Below are 17,090 nucleotides of genomic sequence, written 5' to 3'. Positions count from 1 at the left end.
TTTTTATTTAATACAAAGTCCACCACAAAAGTGGAATATTAGTGCAGTATTAAAAATATTTCCACAATTGAATCCACCAGACACACACGATCCAATAGTTTTTTGAAGAATCGACAATGATCGGAAATTTCGTTTATGTCGATATTTGAAGTTATCTCATTGGCAAAAGGCACGCCTCAGCTCCCCTACCATTGAAACAATAGCCTGACCTTAAAACGCATGATTCAATGTTGGAACCAAATTGAAATATTACTTCTCCAAAAATACATTTGATAAAAAATTAAAAAATCGTCTTAATTGTGTCAACTGTTCTGCGAATATTATTTAAATATTATTATAGATATAGTAAAAATCATTTGTCTTAACTTAAAAATGAAAAATGTTTTTATTATTATAATGAAACGGCTGCATATTTATAAAAAATTATATTTTATTATAATTACAAATTTCAACATAATTATATATGTATTATTATACATATATAAATATTACACAAGCCTTTTAATAATTAATATAAATTAAAAAACCATTATTAACAAGTGAACATCAAATTTATTAAATTTCATAATCGCTTTCAACGATCCGGTGGAGGTTGTACTGTTGTGGTATGGATAATACGGGCCTGTGGTTCATTATCAGGAAAATGCATGCCAATCATCACTACCGTAAATATTCCGGTTATTAGTATCAAACCCACTGTCGATGTAATTGAGTACAGGTGGGCGTAAAAATATCTGGAAAGGAACAGCCACAATTAAATACATGCCAATTTATTAATAAGTTAATCAACAGGAATGTGATATGGATGATTGCTGTTGTTAAAAATTAAATGGGTTTTAAGCAGAGGAATGCGGTAGTCAAAACCAACTTTCTCGTTCTAGGTTTCTGATGATTATTTACAATTTTTATTATTATTATTATTCTTTCGACATTCACTGAACGTACCTGGTACAATTGGAAGTAACTAGTTGTATTATTCTGGTTCTGCTAGTGCCCCAATCAGGTCGTTCAGTAGATTGTCAAAGAAATCACTCATTAACAAGTTATCGAAAATATTAAATTCATTTATTAAGAAGTACCTAAAACAAGGGAATACACAGTCAGGCGTACACTGCATAACAACGCATAAAATAAACCAAAATACACGAATAATTATAAAATTTTAGCTGGTCATTTTTTTACTTTTATTCATCAACACGATAAATGACAATAAATTAGTTCGTAAGTTTAAAGTTTAGTTAAATTTCTATCCATTTTCATCTCTTGCTTTTTGACTACCAATAACTTCCTAAATTTATCTTCTATAAAATGATTATCCTTCAGAAGTGAAGTACAAGTTCTATTCTACAAGAAAAGCAAAAATTATGCTGAATTCTATCGACACAAATCCGTTAGTCGATCTTATGATTAAAATATCAGCAACCAAAAGCAATGTACCACCGTCTTACCTAGAGTACCACGCGCCGAGTAGTACTGCAGTAATAATGCCAAAAAGCACACTGCCCAAATCCCAGTCGCGTGGTTGATTGTTGTTCAGGTTTCCGTTGATAGGACCACCTGCGGCCTCGTCATCCTGCACCCTGCCGGTCGCACCGACCTCAGCAGCATTAGGTGCGCGGCGCGTGTGAATTAGACAGTGCACGACACAATCGTCGAACATGCCACAGCCACGCAACGTTTGGGTGTCTTGATGCAACACGTGGCCGTTGAATATCAGTCGCACCAGCTTGTTAGAGTCGATCTCTTCCCGGAAATGGCGCCTGTAACATTGAGAATCATCACTTCGTATAAATAATAAACCTTTTATAAAACCATAACCTTTTAAAATCGCCAACTTTCTCCTCTAAATTACCAGTGACATGCATGAGATCGTCGTTAATGAACTTAAGCTTGATCCGTATGTTATCCTTATCTGGAATAACCAAAGGCACTTGGGTAGCGCTTGTCGTAGTTGTTATAGTTTCAGCTTCGACACCAACTTGGCTGTGAGTGGCCATGGGTTGTCTCTCCGCGTAGTTGTGTTCCATCAAATTCTCTTCCGGTAAACTATCAGTCTGCGCGTGCGTAGTCGACGCAGAGTCTGGCTGCGGTGTCTCACTGTCAGACAGCGGAATTTCATCGTCAGATGGCGGCGGTGCCGTACCACCTGCATAATATATCAAGAAATTAGAATCACAATTGCTGTAAGACAACGATCAATCTTACCGTTGTTGACTGAGTTCCAATTATGATAGAAGGCGAGTCTGCGCTGACGCAGAACACACGCGTCCTGGTCCATGGCATGTATAATGCTGCCACGTTCGCCCTCCTCCGGGTCCGCCGTGGAATTCGAGCTGGTCTCCGGTTTTATGGAGGTCGGATTTACGACAGATGCAGGTGTTTCTTCCATTTGGTTTGTTAAATTGTTTTCTGAAGATGTGCGAGATACTGTCGTTCCTATGTGCACATCAAAGATATTCTTATTAGAATTTTGTAACAAACAATAAAAACACAATTCATTAAGTATAAAACAACATGTCAAATAAATTAATCAATAAAAAAGATTATAAGAAATGACTAGTGACAAACCTGGTTTTATTTATATTATTCTAGTGATGCAAGTATGTCCTATCTACATTTTTTGAAATTTGCTTAATATTTATCAATAAATTCTTCACTAAATAAAAATTTGTATGCAAATATATATGCACGCGATTATTGATTAGGGGATATGATTAACTAGTAAGTAACAATTTCAATAATCAATTTTCAAACCTCCATGGCATATTTCATATTTAAATATTATCATGTTATAATATTCAATTCAAAATTAACTTGCACTTACATTTCAATGCAATAATTTAACAAATTATAAAGTAATGAATCACCAAATCTCTTTTTAACACTGTACATTACGTATAATCTAATTATCAAAAACAGAAAATATGTAACCTTCTGATATCGTAACAGTCTGGGTGTGATTAGTTAGTGTTCTGCGGGCTGAAGATGGATTCCTCTGCCTCCTTTCTAATAAAAGTACAGTGCGAATGTGTCTTTGCTCTGATATGTTTGTAGTCCACCAAGCAACCGAAACTGAAAAATTATTATTTTAGAAGAGCCACACAGATTTCAAATGTGGAAATATCTTACCTATAAAAACTATAAGTAAACCCAAAAAGAAATGCGTAACTTCGTCACCAATCCCTTCTATCAATGTCATATTTCAACAATTAAATACAATTAAATGCACAGTTTCACAGAACGATTTACGAATTCAAGATATTAGAAGTGACAGTCAAATGTTACAAAGTCATGTTAATGTATTGATTTTGGCCCACTGACACGACAGCTTACATTATTTTGTTAATTATCTTTGTGTTCCCTTGTTTTTACACAAAAATTCAATGACATGTAATGACAATTGGAAATATCTTGTGAAGATTGCTTTGAGTCAGTAAATAATATATGAATTTTAATCACAAATTTGTGCACCAGATGGCGCCCCACTTAAAGATTACGTGGTGTTTACAAAGTTATTTTTTAATGAACATTTTACAAATTTCACCGTAGATAGTTATAATATAATAATATTGATTATTTTTATATAAATTATATTCTAACGTGTAATTTATTTACGTTATTTTTCATTTACAGACACAGAGTACTGTTTACAGGTTTTCTTCAGATTAGAGTCTCGAATACCAGATGTCAGTATACATTTAATGCATAAGAGGGTTATTCAAAATCTCGCAAATCATTTTTTTGCATTAAAAACTGGATTATACAATAATACATTTATTTAATTACTTAAGTTATACTAATTTTATAATTAAATGACAAATAATTTATTTTTAAATATTTTAGTGATAAATTGCTGGTCATAATCAATTAATTAATATTAAATTTTGAAAAATTAATTTGACTGTGCAACGTATGTTATATTATAAAATAAACCATTTACTTATTGCTTCTTGCATAATAAATTTTGCGAATATTACATGGATTTTTGCATAACCGAAGCCGTATCGAAACATCGAGCTGGTTGTTTATTATTCGTGCTAATTGTATTAACGATTATGAAGGCTAATGAATAAATATCTGTTTCTCAATTTCATTTACCACCAATGTTTGATATTTTAATCTATGTACTTTTTTATAGGGGTATACCCGTATATTTTTTTATACCTAGTTTAATAAATTCCAATTTATTTCAGAACAAATTTAGGGGATAACACAAATTAAATCATACAATCGAATTCATTCTTATTGGAAAAGGGGAGGAAACGTAAAAGGCAATTTCTGTTCGCCCTCACCACATTGTAACAACATTTTTTCACGGACATTATAAGGGCCATTATTATTAAATTTCAGCATTCACTGTAACCATTATTCAGGTACTTTCAGGTTGTTTTACACATAATTTATATCCCTTAAAGCAATTTACCATGAGAAAAATGTGTGTTTGTCTGAACCGTTAATTAGATGGATATAATCAAGGGGGCGAAAGAAATGCCTTTTGAATTTCTCACATTATGCATACACAGGATACGTCGTAACGCTCCAAATGACTGAGCACGACCTAATCACAGTGTCCAGGACGGTATACAATGTAGCGGAAACTCTTATAAGGTCTTGAGGGGTCACTAATGACATTTACGAATAACACCGTCTCAGACATCCTTCCATTCAACGCATAGTGTCGCTTGTTGTTCGATTAAACGAACACAATCACGACTTAATATGTCTACCGAAGTATTATATCATAACACAAATGTTTTGTTTGTGATACCAAGTATATATTTATAGTCGATGTTTTATACTTTTTATACGTCCAAGGAATTCATAACATCTTACTGATTAAAGTACTGGAAACTGATTTATTATCAAGCGGGAGTGTCCGATTTCAAAATAACCGAACGCTAACATCCAGGAAACTATAGGAATGCAGTTCTAAAATTAAAATCCTGATATGCATCGATGTCACACAAACTGCTGGAATTTTTAAACATCCTTTGTAAAACCATTCTGTAAACACAACCTGAGTAAGCAACAAGAGAATTCGGTCGGATTAGATACACAAAACGCCGAAATTAATCCGTTCTTTATGGGGTCGTATAAAGTCTTGATGGGTCATAAATCTCAGGGTAACCATTTAAAATGTTCGACCCGTAAATTATGTAAATATGTAGTAAGGTTGCGGTACGTGTTAGTTCGGTACTATTGTGATTTCATGGTGAAATAACGCGTTATTCAATGTTCAATGGGACTTCAGTCCGATTTCGTTGGTCACGTTAATTTCTCTAATGGGTTTAAAACAGTGTTGTTTCTTGGAACAGTTTGTATTTTTTTTCCAAAGAATTAATTTTGTTCTTCACTAACCATTAAATCTCTATAACTAATAATGCACAGGTGGTTTATTTTTTTTTTCGGACAACCGATGGATAGTGAAAGCTTAAATAAATTATCTCCAATTGGTTCCTTTCAACGGACTGAATGAATTAGATATCCGAAAAATTTGTTGGTTGATTAGATAAGCTATTTCGGATGCACCCCGGTCGTTAAACCCAAACGAAAGTGAATCATGTACGGACATAAACCAGCTGTTTCATGGAGTAGCGTAGAGTTTCAGAAATATGGCAATGGTTCGTGTGTCATCAATTTATATTGATTAATCTACCCCCAATCTAAGTGCATTAGGGTGATTCCAACCCAGACCAAAAATATCCATTTTAATATAATTATTTTCTATCACACAATTCCTTAAACTGAGAACAACACAATGTGTACGTTTATCAGTTGTTAACAAAAAATAATATTAAAACCTAAAGGTTTTATATAAAATCTAAATAGATTGATTAGAGTATAATCTGGAATTGCCCAGTAAAAGTTGCTGACCACTATCGATAAATTCTCCCCCATGTTTACTTAATTGATCCCCGCTTATTTTCCTGCCATACAATTACTTGTTTTACATGACACGAATGAAACTCAAAGAAAATGATTTACCCTTATCCTTAGTCTGAAGCAAGTTTTGAATAATGAATGGAGTGAATTTTTCACCCCACAAAACAACCAAAGTAGTTTAATGCAATGAAAATTATCTAATAATATTGTGAACTGTAACTCCATGGTTTTCTCTTTTTAAACAGAGCATAAAATATAAAATTACTATTGTCTTGATCATTTATCTGTTATAAATATTTAAATAGTATATCAGAAAGTAGGATTTATTAATTACAACGTCAAATATAGAAATCGTAAAGATATATGAGTATAACAAACAAAAATCAGATTTAATTACTTCCAACTTATTTTATTACTTTTTTGCCGAGGAAATTAGATCAGTATCGTGTATAATTACATAGTGTTTAGTGAAAATGTATAATTATTGGCATAAAACAGGAAATAATGAATATTCCTGATTTCAAAATGAAAATGCAGTTTTAAGAGATTAGTTTGTTTGTAGATTACTGTTCGGAACAATCAATTTTTAAAATAAAACTATTCTATATGCAAAAAGATATTTTACCAGTGGAAAATATATGCAATTTAAATATTTTTTTCTTGTTAAATGTAAAAAACACCAATTATTATTAATTAAACATGTGTAATTAAATAATTTTTGTTGTTTAGTATGTATTCACAAGTACTTTTAAATGTTTCCAATTTACAAAAACAAATATAAATTATACAATTCCTTTCTAGAAATATTTACAGTTAAGTACCCTTAATAATTTAATACATTTTAACAATAGTAATGTTATAAACAAATATTGTGTGAGTGGAAAAGTGAATTCGTGACGTTCAAGGCCGTTTGTAAGGACGATCACCGTTGATGTGTTCGTACCAAGTACCAAAGTTTCATAATATTCCCACGTTTCATACGAAACTGGATTGTTTTAGGAAGTTATGTAAACTAACAAGATTTGTATTGTTTTTAATTTTAACAAACAATTCAATTTTTTACTTAGTTCAATAAAACACTTATATACATTATTAAATTTCAAAGTGGTAGTACAAATACAATTAATTAAAATGGGATAAAAGTGGTGTCACAACAACGACTAAAAGTCTGCATTTTTGAAACATTACATAAGAATCAAGAAAAAGTTAAATAACTGTTCTGTATAACAAACTAGTTCCAAGACCCATTACTTAATTTGTGACCCACGTAGAGTGAGTTAGAATATGGATACCGTTGATTTTATTATCATTAAAAAATCGGTAACAGGTTTCGTGGTAACATTATGGTCGAGTCGGGTGGTAGACCTTGGAACAAGTCACCAGCAGTTTGCATCACTTCTGTTTTTGTATTGTCTTGTTACCTGTCGCATCATCTTTCCTACCCGGTAATTAACTTCCGGCTCAATTTCCGAAACGGTCAAGTACTGTATTGTTAAGGCTTTCACGGTTTGATCCCATCGATAAACCTTCAAAAACAGGCTACGACTGCTCCAGTTTTCTCTGAATTACGGACAAAAATGTCTACTGGTCTTAAATAAATGTATAATTAGATTTCTTTGCTACTGACATAACTGAAAAATGTAAAAACAACAGTGTAATTAGAGTTCCTGAATGGTAATTAATATTTATACTCGGTCATTCTTTAGTAATGAGTAAGATAGTAACTACTACGCAGATAATTGGACACATACTTCAAATAGTTGTTCTTAATTTATGTAAGATAACTTATCAATTATTTATTGGATCCAAATTAGGCGCAAAGTAAACTACACGGTCTCCATTATAAATCAATTCAATACAACTCAATACTCTGTTTGAAAACTTATCAATGTGATTAAATAAATCAAAATCTGGACTACTACTATAATTTTAAGAAATTAGATATATTTTGTTAATTTTTGTCAGTTTATCGACAACTAGTTTTCTATTAGTGCTGGTTAACTTTTAGATATTGTTTTTATTATCAAATTCCAATTTAATTGTAATTTAATTGTGATCAAAAATAAAAAAATTGGGTGTCGTACATGGGAAGATTTTATACAAATCAAATTTAATAATACATCAATTATTCAATTAGTTTTTATTTAAGAGTACTATTTACAAATTAATTGAATAATGAGACCATTACTCAACGACTATATTATATGATTTTACTCAATCCGTCTGCCCAAATTGAATCTAAATCCTGTATTATTGCTTGTTATTTATGAACTTTTATAACTAGTAAATTACATCAATCTATTTTCATTTATTAATGCAATTATCATTTGGTAGGCCAATATTCTTGTGTCTAAAATGCTACATACAAATTGGTGGGTTTCGCGTGGAGTTTAATGGACGTAAGGGTCGTCAAATTTACCATTAAAATTAATTTATTTTCCGCGTCGGTTTCGTGCCAGTTAAACGAGACGCACCCTTAAATAAATCAAGACTTGAGTTACAGACCGAACACACCTTAATGCGCCCATCGTTATCGGTTAAAGCCCTTCCTCATTTTTAGGGGTTTCCTTTTACTTTTACCCACTATTTAGCAATTGAAATTCGATTCTGCAAAGACTGTTTTATCTTGTGACTGATAATGCGCCGTTATTGTCTCTAGTCGAACCACTTCCGGGACGTCAACGGGTTTTCCAATACATTCCACAATTTACTTCCTTCGTAGTTGAAAAATTTTACCTCCGTTACTGCCAAATATGCCAACAATTTGTTTGATGGTTCGATTAGTTCTTGGAACAGTTTCCACCTCACTTCCATTAAGAACAGAACTTCCTTTACTAAATTAACTTATGTTAACTAAGTTTTCGTTAATTAAATCCTTGTAATTTCGAAATAGAAGTATGGTTAATGTTCGCGAGTTGCCTGAGAAAACGACAAGAAATAATTCATAAAATGTCCCCATTAGTTATTTACACGTTGACCGTTCATGATAAAGGGGAATTATGTCCCATCTCCCATGAAATGTCTGAAGTGCAATAATAAAACATAAGTGTATCTTGTTTTACACAACATATCCGTTGGTCGCGTTGCAAAATTTATTATTGTAAACACAAACGTGTAGTTAATTTACGCGTAATATATTGCAGCTGGACGTGTAGGAATGTATCTTCATATCGCGCCGTTTAATTCATCTGCATATCACACGGCCATTTTTAAAACACCCAAGCATTCCGTACCGTTAGTTCGCATTTAACTATTAATTACACGCTACAACTCGAGATGCGATTAATTGTTTTGGCTGCGAGGAATTTCTAAACTTGGAAAAGAGGCGGCTTTTTATGCCCAGAAATGAGGACAAGATACTCTAAACATAAAATTTTATGTTAAATAAAATGTTTCAAATGTTTTAACTAATGACGTTTATGAATATTTAATTTTATATAGTATTTTAAAGAGTGAACGTAAAAATATGCAATGTTTAGTTACAAATCAAAAATGAGGCAACTAATGTTACATGACAGTTACAAATAAATATATTTATATGTTCTAATTTATAATTATACTGTTGAAATATTATTACATATTGGTTCTACATAATTAGGACACAGACAAATGTTAACATTTTTAATTTGTAAAGCATTAAAATGTAATTAATATAAACTTGATATTGGTGGGTAATAACTTTAAGAGGGCTTAATTTAAATAAAAAATGTCTATTTTAATCAATTAATTTTAATAGTAATCAATTCAATTATTATAAGGTATGAACTGGTAAACATACACTTAATTATAATAACATAATATAACTGAACAAAATACAAAATGTAAATAAAGTAGATGTAAACTATATAAAACTAGTAGTTGTAAAATAAAAAATATATTATAAACATAATGCAAATAAACTGAAAATCACTAATTACCTTAAAATCATCATCAAATCAAAATTATATATCTATATTACAGAAAGAACAAATACAAAATGTAAAATTTTGTCTGTTCTTCTGTCAGGGAACTAAAAACATTGACAATTTATAATTTTTATTGTAAAAGCCGATTCTTGGAGAGAGATTTTTTGTCAGTTGAAATCTGACACTCTCTTCGACATCCATAAGGAGTGAGACTTTGAAAGATTTTTCCTCTCTTGTCCAAAAAAACGTAGAAACTTCAGATCCCAACTTTGGAAGAATCTGCTCACTTTCTTCACAATTTATTCTTATTCATACCAATTTGATTTGATTAATATCCTTCACAGGAATTTCCTGAAGTATGAAATCTTCTTTAGATTATGAAGGGTTTTTAGTCGGTGGAAAACCAATACTACCTTCGACTTCTATCAGATGTGTCTTTGATTTTCTCCACCCATGTAAAAAATTTGCTTAACTAAAAGTTTATGAAGGAAAATTAAAGTCAATATAATTCTTACTGTTTCTATAATAGAAAATCAAACTTGTCACATTTTTATAGGTACCTTTTCTGGGATACGCACCATCGGATCTAAATTGGTGTATTTCAAAAATCTCTGCTGTATCCATTCCAAAATTTGGTTGAAAGTTTTTTAATATAGAATCCAATATGAAGAACAATATCTAACTTCGAAGGCACAAAGCTGTAATAAAGTAATTTTAAGGTATCAAAGTAGATGTAATTACGTTAATTTCTCAAAATGAATACAAAAGACTTATATACTGAACTTGATGTTTCCATAATATGTCTATTAAAAGTTAGTTTATCGTCAAACAGAACTCCTAAATCTTTAGTAATATAGTTGCGCTGAATAAAAGAATTATACATGGTGTAATTAAAAACAATGGATGTGATTCTACTAGTGAAAGAGCAACTATTACACTTAGACACATTAATATTTATATTATTTCTTGCACGTCAGTCACACAACATCACAATTTGCAATTGTAAATCCTCTTAATCAGAGACGGAAGTTAGATAATCAGCATACGATAAATTATTAAATTAATAGACAATGGTAAATTATGAACAGAAGGAGGGAACCCAAGTTTGGATCCCTGTGGCAACCAAGAGGATGCTAAGTAGAATTTCGACTTAAATCCATTGCAGCTGACTTATCGTTCTCGCTCACTCACAGTTTCATTTATTGAGAGTTATAAAGTAGTCAGTCCTGTCGAACGCTCTCTAGAAATCTACAGAAATAACGTCGACTTGACCACCTTTGTCCATTTAACTTGTCACATACACAGCAAATATTGTAAGTTAGTTAACATTAAACGATGTTGAACAAATCCGTGCTGGTTTTGAGACACATAATATTTTACTTAATGATGCAATAATGTATGGACTGCTATTTCAAATATTTTTGATATAGGATGAGAAATGTCTATAATTTTTGATGTTATCTGAATCTCTTCATTTCCTAAATGCAAGTGATATTTTACACTCCACAGGAGAGTAACGAGTCTTTTAAATTAAATGAATCAGAGGTACATCTTAACTGAAGAATAGTTTTTCAGTAAAAAATGCATATCACAGCATGTCCTAAAGTAATTATGTTAGGTAGGCTTTTAAAATCTTTAATAATACTGTTATCATTAAACTCTGACACATTGATGTGTAGTGATTGTATGAGGATTTGTCCATCCAAGTTTGTTTTATTTGATGTAAAAATACTCAAAATAATCTGCAAACCCATCAATAATATCCTGAGGCCAGTTAAGCACTCTGCTGTTGTAGTATAATCAGCCAAAAAAATTTTAATTACATTTCATTATTTTAACATATATCTAAAAACTGTTTGAACTCTTGATTTTGTGAATTGATTTTAAAATTACAAGGGTATTGACGTTTGATTGAAAACTATAATATAATGGCAGTGAGATGATAAATGTCTTCTGGGACAAGACTTAACACTTATGTAGTTACGGAACTTATTAGATGACCAATAATTAAATCCAGCATGTTATTTGAAGATTAGTTATGGTATTAGTTTGAGGTCAGTGAATTTAAGGAAATTATATAATTGTTGGAACATAAGTAACCTGATCACTATTGAAAACATAAAAATTACCTAAAATTAACTCAAAACCAAATTAAACATTAAACTACGTTTTTAACATTAAACAATCAAACAAGTTAAACATGTGACACTTGAAATCGAAAATCATACAAATTTAGAATTAATTTAAAATTAAATTAATTTAGAATTAAATTAAAATTATAAAATGAATTGCATTGTCAATCAAATTTTCCATAACTGATGTATTCTGTATTTAACTTCGTTTTTCTCATATTTTTTTATTAACTGTAGAGGGTATGAAATGCAGTTCTTTTTAGATGGATTGACCAATCTAGATATTGTATAGGTAATTTTTAAAAATTTTCAAAATTGATTGATAAAACAAATAAACTTTGAGTTGAGCTTGTAAGAGTAATTTTGAGTCAGTGTTTAAAATTTTAATAAAAAGTATTTAGTTAGTATTTTATCTATTTATTTTTAGACCTCTTATCCGTCATTTTTTTTTGCCCATATTTACCTTGTATCACGATATACATGTATTTACCTTAATAATAGTTAAATACACTCTGAACTAATTCGTTCCAACCAAACAGGATAAACATGTTAAAAAACAAAATAAAAAAGAGCACGAAATATTTTCAGATCGTTTACAATGAAAATGAGCCATGACATTCTTCAACGAAACAACATCAATAACCGAACTGATTAAGCACGTGGGCACGTGAAAATGCATCATGCACACAACGGATAACGTGCGTTGTTTAGCCAGTTAAACGTGTGTGCGATGGAATGCAATCTCCTCCCAACATAATTTCCATTTCCAATCTCTCTCACCGGTTATTTATCATACGGAAAATCCGTCAGCCTTGAGTCTTAAAACAATTATCGATAAGCCGTTAATTGATTGTTATAGTTTACAGCGTTCAACGTAATATATGCACGAAACCTTATCAGAGTGACACTTGACTGTTTACTTTGTGCGGATTATCGGTGCAAAAGTGTTTCTTTGTGTAAATCCACCGGCATATTTATGTTTGTATGTAGGCAGACTCGAACCAACGTTCCACCCTTCGTGCACATGCATGCCGTGCCCACGGTACTCGATTTACACCGCAGGAATCCGTTGCAGAATATTCTCCCATTCAACGGAACGGAATTGGCACATACGTGTCGGTTACTTAAATTAATTAATTAACTTAGCCCGCAGTTGCCAGTTGTTTTGTATTTATACGTTGAGGGATTATCAAATTATAGTCCCAGGGTGAGTTTGTTAAACTGTAACGGGGTCAGAACCCTTCTATTCTTAGTTTAATTTCGGTAAGGTAGAAATTTCAAAAATAAATTCCAGATAATGAAACTACCTAGGCAAAGTTCAACCTTTGTTGTTGGGAAATATAAAACAGATTAATATGATAATTCACAAAAATTTAATTTGTTTTGTGTATTATTTAAATACTTTGTGAAAGCATTTTCACCAAACTAAACATATATGTGAAAGCAAAAAACTTACTGAAAAAGTATTATTTCATAACGTTTTCGATTGTTCTAAACTTTCGGTTTCATTGAATACTTATAAATTTTCCCATTATTTGCTTTTAATAAGATTGATGGACGCTTGTGTCAACTATTAATTAACTAAACACAAAAGGAACAAAGGCTTCATTAATTGAAAGGAGAAAGGATTATGGTACAGATGACATGCTCATTATGTGCACACTGAAAGTGCTGACTTCTGCTTTCCTTTATTTTTATATAAAATCTGAAAGTGTAGACATTTCATTACATTAAATTATGATGATTATAGGATACGATTCATACGTTTAACTTTGCATCATGAACTATAATTTACATTCGAAAAATCACTGCCATTTCAAGATTTGTTAATATTTTACTAGACTTAACTTAAAATATCTACTTCTGGTGTCTATTCTGTTTGTTCAATGTATATGACGGTGGAACTCACGTTCAGTTTAACAAATAACAAATACATTTATTGTTAAAATGGAATGCGGTTATTTTAATTTTAAATGCGTTGTTGCTTCCTGGAATTTCGCACTCCCCGTCACGAAGAGAAAATGTTACAAAAGTTAATATTTCAAAACTCCAAGCAACATAATACAACAAAATAAAACTATATTTTTAATAAATATTATACATTATAATGTTATAAATCATTAAATTTGATCAGTTACTCATTAATCCCATTATCATGAGATGAGTAACAGAGCTACCGATTCTTTTTTATACTGAATAGAACCATTCTACTAACAACACAGTCAATTACTTAACAATTTGTAGTATAATAGTTCCAATTTTGTGGTCCAGACCACATAAAAAGTTATTATTTACTATTTTGTGTATGTGTGTTTGTTTTAAATAACATCAGGTTAGTTCAACGTCCTGAATATTATACCGATTATTAAGTCGGTTCGAAAGTTTGAAGAATTTATTGTTGTACTTTCATCGAGTTTATTTGGGAATGTTACCTACCTGTTTTCACGCATAATTTATTTTGATTAAACACATGCAATAATTACAACAAATATTTTCACATCAACATTTTGTAAAAATGTATATTTAACACAAAAAACAATTTCTATTTATGTGGCAATTAAATTTATATATCCATGTATGATTATATAAATATATTTATGAAAATTTTTACTGTTTCCACTTGCCTTGAGTTTAGTTTGCGTATATTTTCATATATACAAACAAAACGTAACATTAATCTAATCGGTAATCTAACTAAATTTAGGAAACCTAGTAACCCTAATTGATGTACTTTAAATAACCAACTTTGCCCTTCATTTTTCCCTGCCCCATTTGCCATTAGTATGTTGATTTAAGACTAAAAAAATATGATGGTGGTGCAACAAAAGTCTGACCCATATGATGTCATGTTCAGATTTAATATCCTCATTATAATTTATACACATTCCCACCTTCATATTTATTACAGAATGTGGTAATGGAAGGGATGCATTAGTCACAAGTGAAGTTTTCAATTTATTACTTAAATTAAACTGCGGAATCTCAATTTTTTAAAGTAAAAATGTATTAAACACTGGTGCGTTACAAATGCTTATGGTGAGAAAGTTATATTTTTCACAGGAAATGGTAATTGCAATAACTCTGTACAAAGGAAGGATAAAATAAAAACGATTTTACACGACAACACTGCACGCAATAAACATGATAATAAGTACTATGAAAGTAGTACCTTCTGTTGTAATTGTATAATTATTTACAAGGATTAAAACCCATACGTTCTCGGCGTTTAATAAAAATTTAATGTTTTTTCGCTTATTGCTAGAAAGCATGGTAATCGCTTTTAGTGGCAATATGTCAGTAAAATCATAAAAGTATTAATGTCTGGTAAACAAGAATTGGCAAGTTGAAAACAACTCGATTTCGATTGTGCTTTGTGTCTGACAATAATGGTTATTTATATTTTGAGAGTCATTGGAAATTATTTTGGCACAATGTAGCAAATGAATAAGTGGTCGAGTTGGTGTAATAATCTTTCCTCAAAATACTAGTTTATATTTAGAAATGCACGTAAAACCATTGGTTAACACCGTTGTTGACCCGCACGGATTTGCAGAACCGCAAACTTGTTTTGCACACATGAAAACAGTAGTGGAGAAAAAACAAATGCCTAGTCATAATATTTGGAATTTCAAACTACCAAAACACCACCGTCATTTTGTTTTGCAATTTAAACTATAACAGGTGCATTAAAATAGTGTAATCACTTTTAAATTGTGTAAAATTACTGAAAAACGAAGAAGTAATAATTGCAATATTGCAAATTGCATTTATGTAAGCTAAACACCGTACCTAAACATGACGAGATTATAATATTACGCCATCATCAGTTAATGCACTTAAAACTTAATTAAAAGCAGAATAGCATATACTAGAAAGACTTGAAGGAAATTACCTGTATAAAACAATATTATTTTATTGCATTACTCTGTTACTTTTCTCACATCATATTTCTACACTGTTTAAATACTTTTAAATATTAACGATGTTTGGAAATTATAATTAATAAGAAACGTGAGAAAAGACACTTAGCATACTATTCATAATCTAATCAAATACGAAATCAATTAATTTGATAATACTCTGGAAAAAATGAAATCTTATCAATTATTGATATTTAGAAATTTTTATCTTCTAAATAACCAAGTTCAAGTAGTAGTGCTTAGTAGGAAAGTTAATTAATTAAACGTTACATTGTTGAATAAATATTTTATTAAAACAATTTTGATAATATATATAATACAAATATATTTTTCTACAATATTTTGTCTTCAATGTTTAGCTATAATTATTATAATCTGTTCAGAATTTTAAAAATTTTAATTCAATTCGTTTATAATAATTTTTATCTCCCTGATCAATTTTCAATTTTTTTGTATCTGCTTCTTTTTATATACGTTTTAACTTTGATTTGAATTTTTGATAACTTAGAGCAAATTGATTCAGTCCATGGTGAAAATTATGTGTAATTATTTATTTGTTTTATTTGTAAAATGTTCATAAATATTTTCCACAAAATATATAAATATTTATTTATTTTGACCTACCTACATTTATAATAATATAAATATAAGAAAAGTCAAGTAAAAAATACATAAGGAAAGAGTAAGGCTGTCGTCTTGAATAATTTATTATTATTAATTATTTTACTACAATGTTTTGTCTTGTGTGTTTAACTACAATTTTGCAATACATATTACGTAGTGTGAAATTTCTAATGTGTTCAGAATTAAAAAAAAATAATTCTTTGATTAATTTTCTATTAATCTGTTTCTTTTTTAAATATTTATTGTACAATTTGACATTTGTTTCACTGAAATAATTTACTACACATTTTACCTTCAATAAATAATAATATCTGATAACTTCATTCTTTACTAACTATTTCGCAACATTTAATTTCAGAGGACTTCTTAACATATTTATTTGGGTAGCTCCCATTATCAAAATAATGGTCCTTTTTAATCATTGATGGTGATTTCTGGGTAATTTAACTATATAAGAGTGGTACACATGTGCAGCCAACCTCATTTAATTATCAACTAGTTTTCAATTCATAAAGATACAAATTACTTACAATTGTCTTAAATAATTGAATTTCAAATTCCAAATTTAAACAATAATAAGGAAACATGATTTGGAGGTAGTTTTCTTGTGTCAATCACTTTTGAAC

At 30.3% G+C, this 17,090-nt stretch overlaps 1 protein-coding gene across 3 annotated transcripts; it reads right to left on the bottom strand.

Moving 5' to 3' along the window:
* Positions 1–410: 410 nt before the first annotated feature.
* Positions 411–3,425, bottom strand: LOC109594943 (transmembrane and ubiquitin-like domain-containing protein 1). Of its 3 annotated transcripts, XM_020010214.2 has the most exons (7): positions 3,130–3,425; positions 2,932–3,072; positions 2,206–2,436; positions 1,819–2,146; positions 1,449–1,760; positions 946–1,079; positions 530–734 (listed from the first exon to the last, which is right to left on the bottom strand). In XM_020010214.2, exons 1-6 carry the CDS (start codon positions 3,197–3,199, stop codon positions 974–976), a joined length of 1,188 nt encoding a protein of 395 aa, XP_019865773.1. In that variant the 5' UTR covers positions 3,200–3,425; the 3' UTR covers positions 530–734; positions 946–973. The 3 variants fall into 3 exon arrangements, with proteins under 3 accessions (XP_019865772.1, XP_019865773.1, XP_049821033.1); XM_020010213.2 differs by lacking the exon at positions 946–1,079 and having other exon boundaries at positions 411–734; positions 3,130–3,418; XM_049965076.1 differs by lacking the exons at positions 530–734; positions 946–1,079 and adding an exon at positions 1,133–1,344 and having other exon boundaries at positions 3,130–3,424.
* Between the last annotated feature and the right edge of the window lie 13,665 nt (positions 3,426–17,090).

The sequence above is a fragment of the Aethina tumida genome, chromosome 3, assembly GCF_024364675.1.
Source record: "Aethina tumida isolate Nest 87 chromosome 3, icAetTumi1.1, whole genome shotgun sequence".
NCBI lineage: Eukaryota > Metazoa > Arthropoda > Insecta > Coleoptera > Nitidulidae > Aethina > Aethina tumida.
This window is presented reverse-complemented; position numbering and strand designations above follow the sequence as displayed.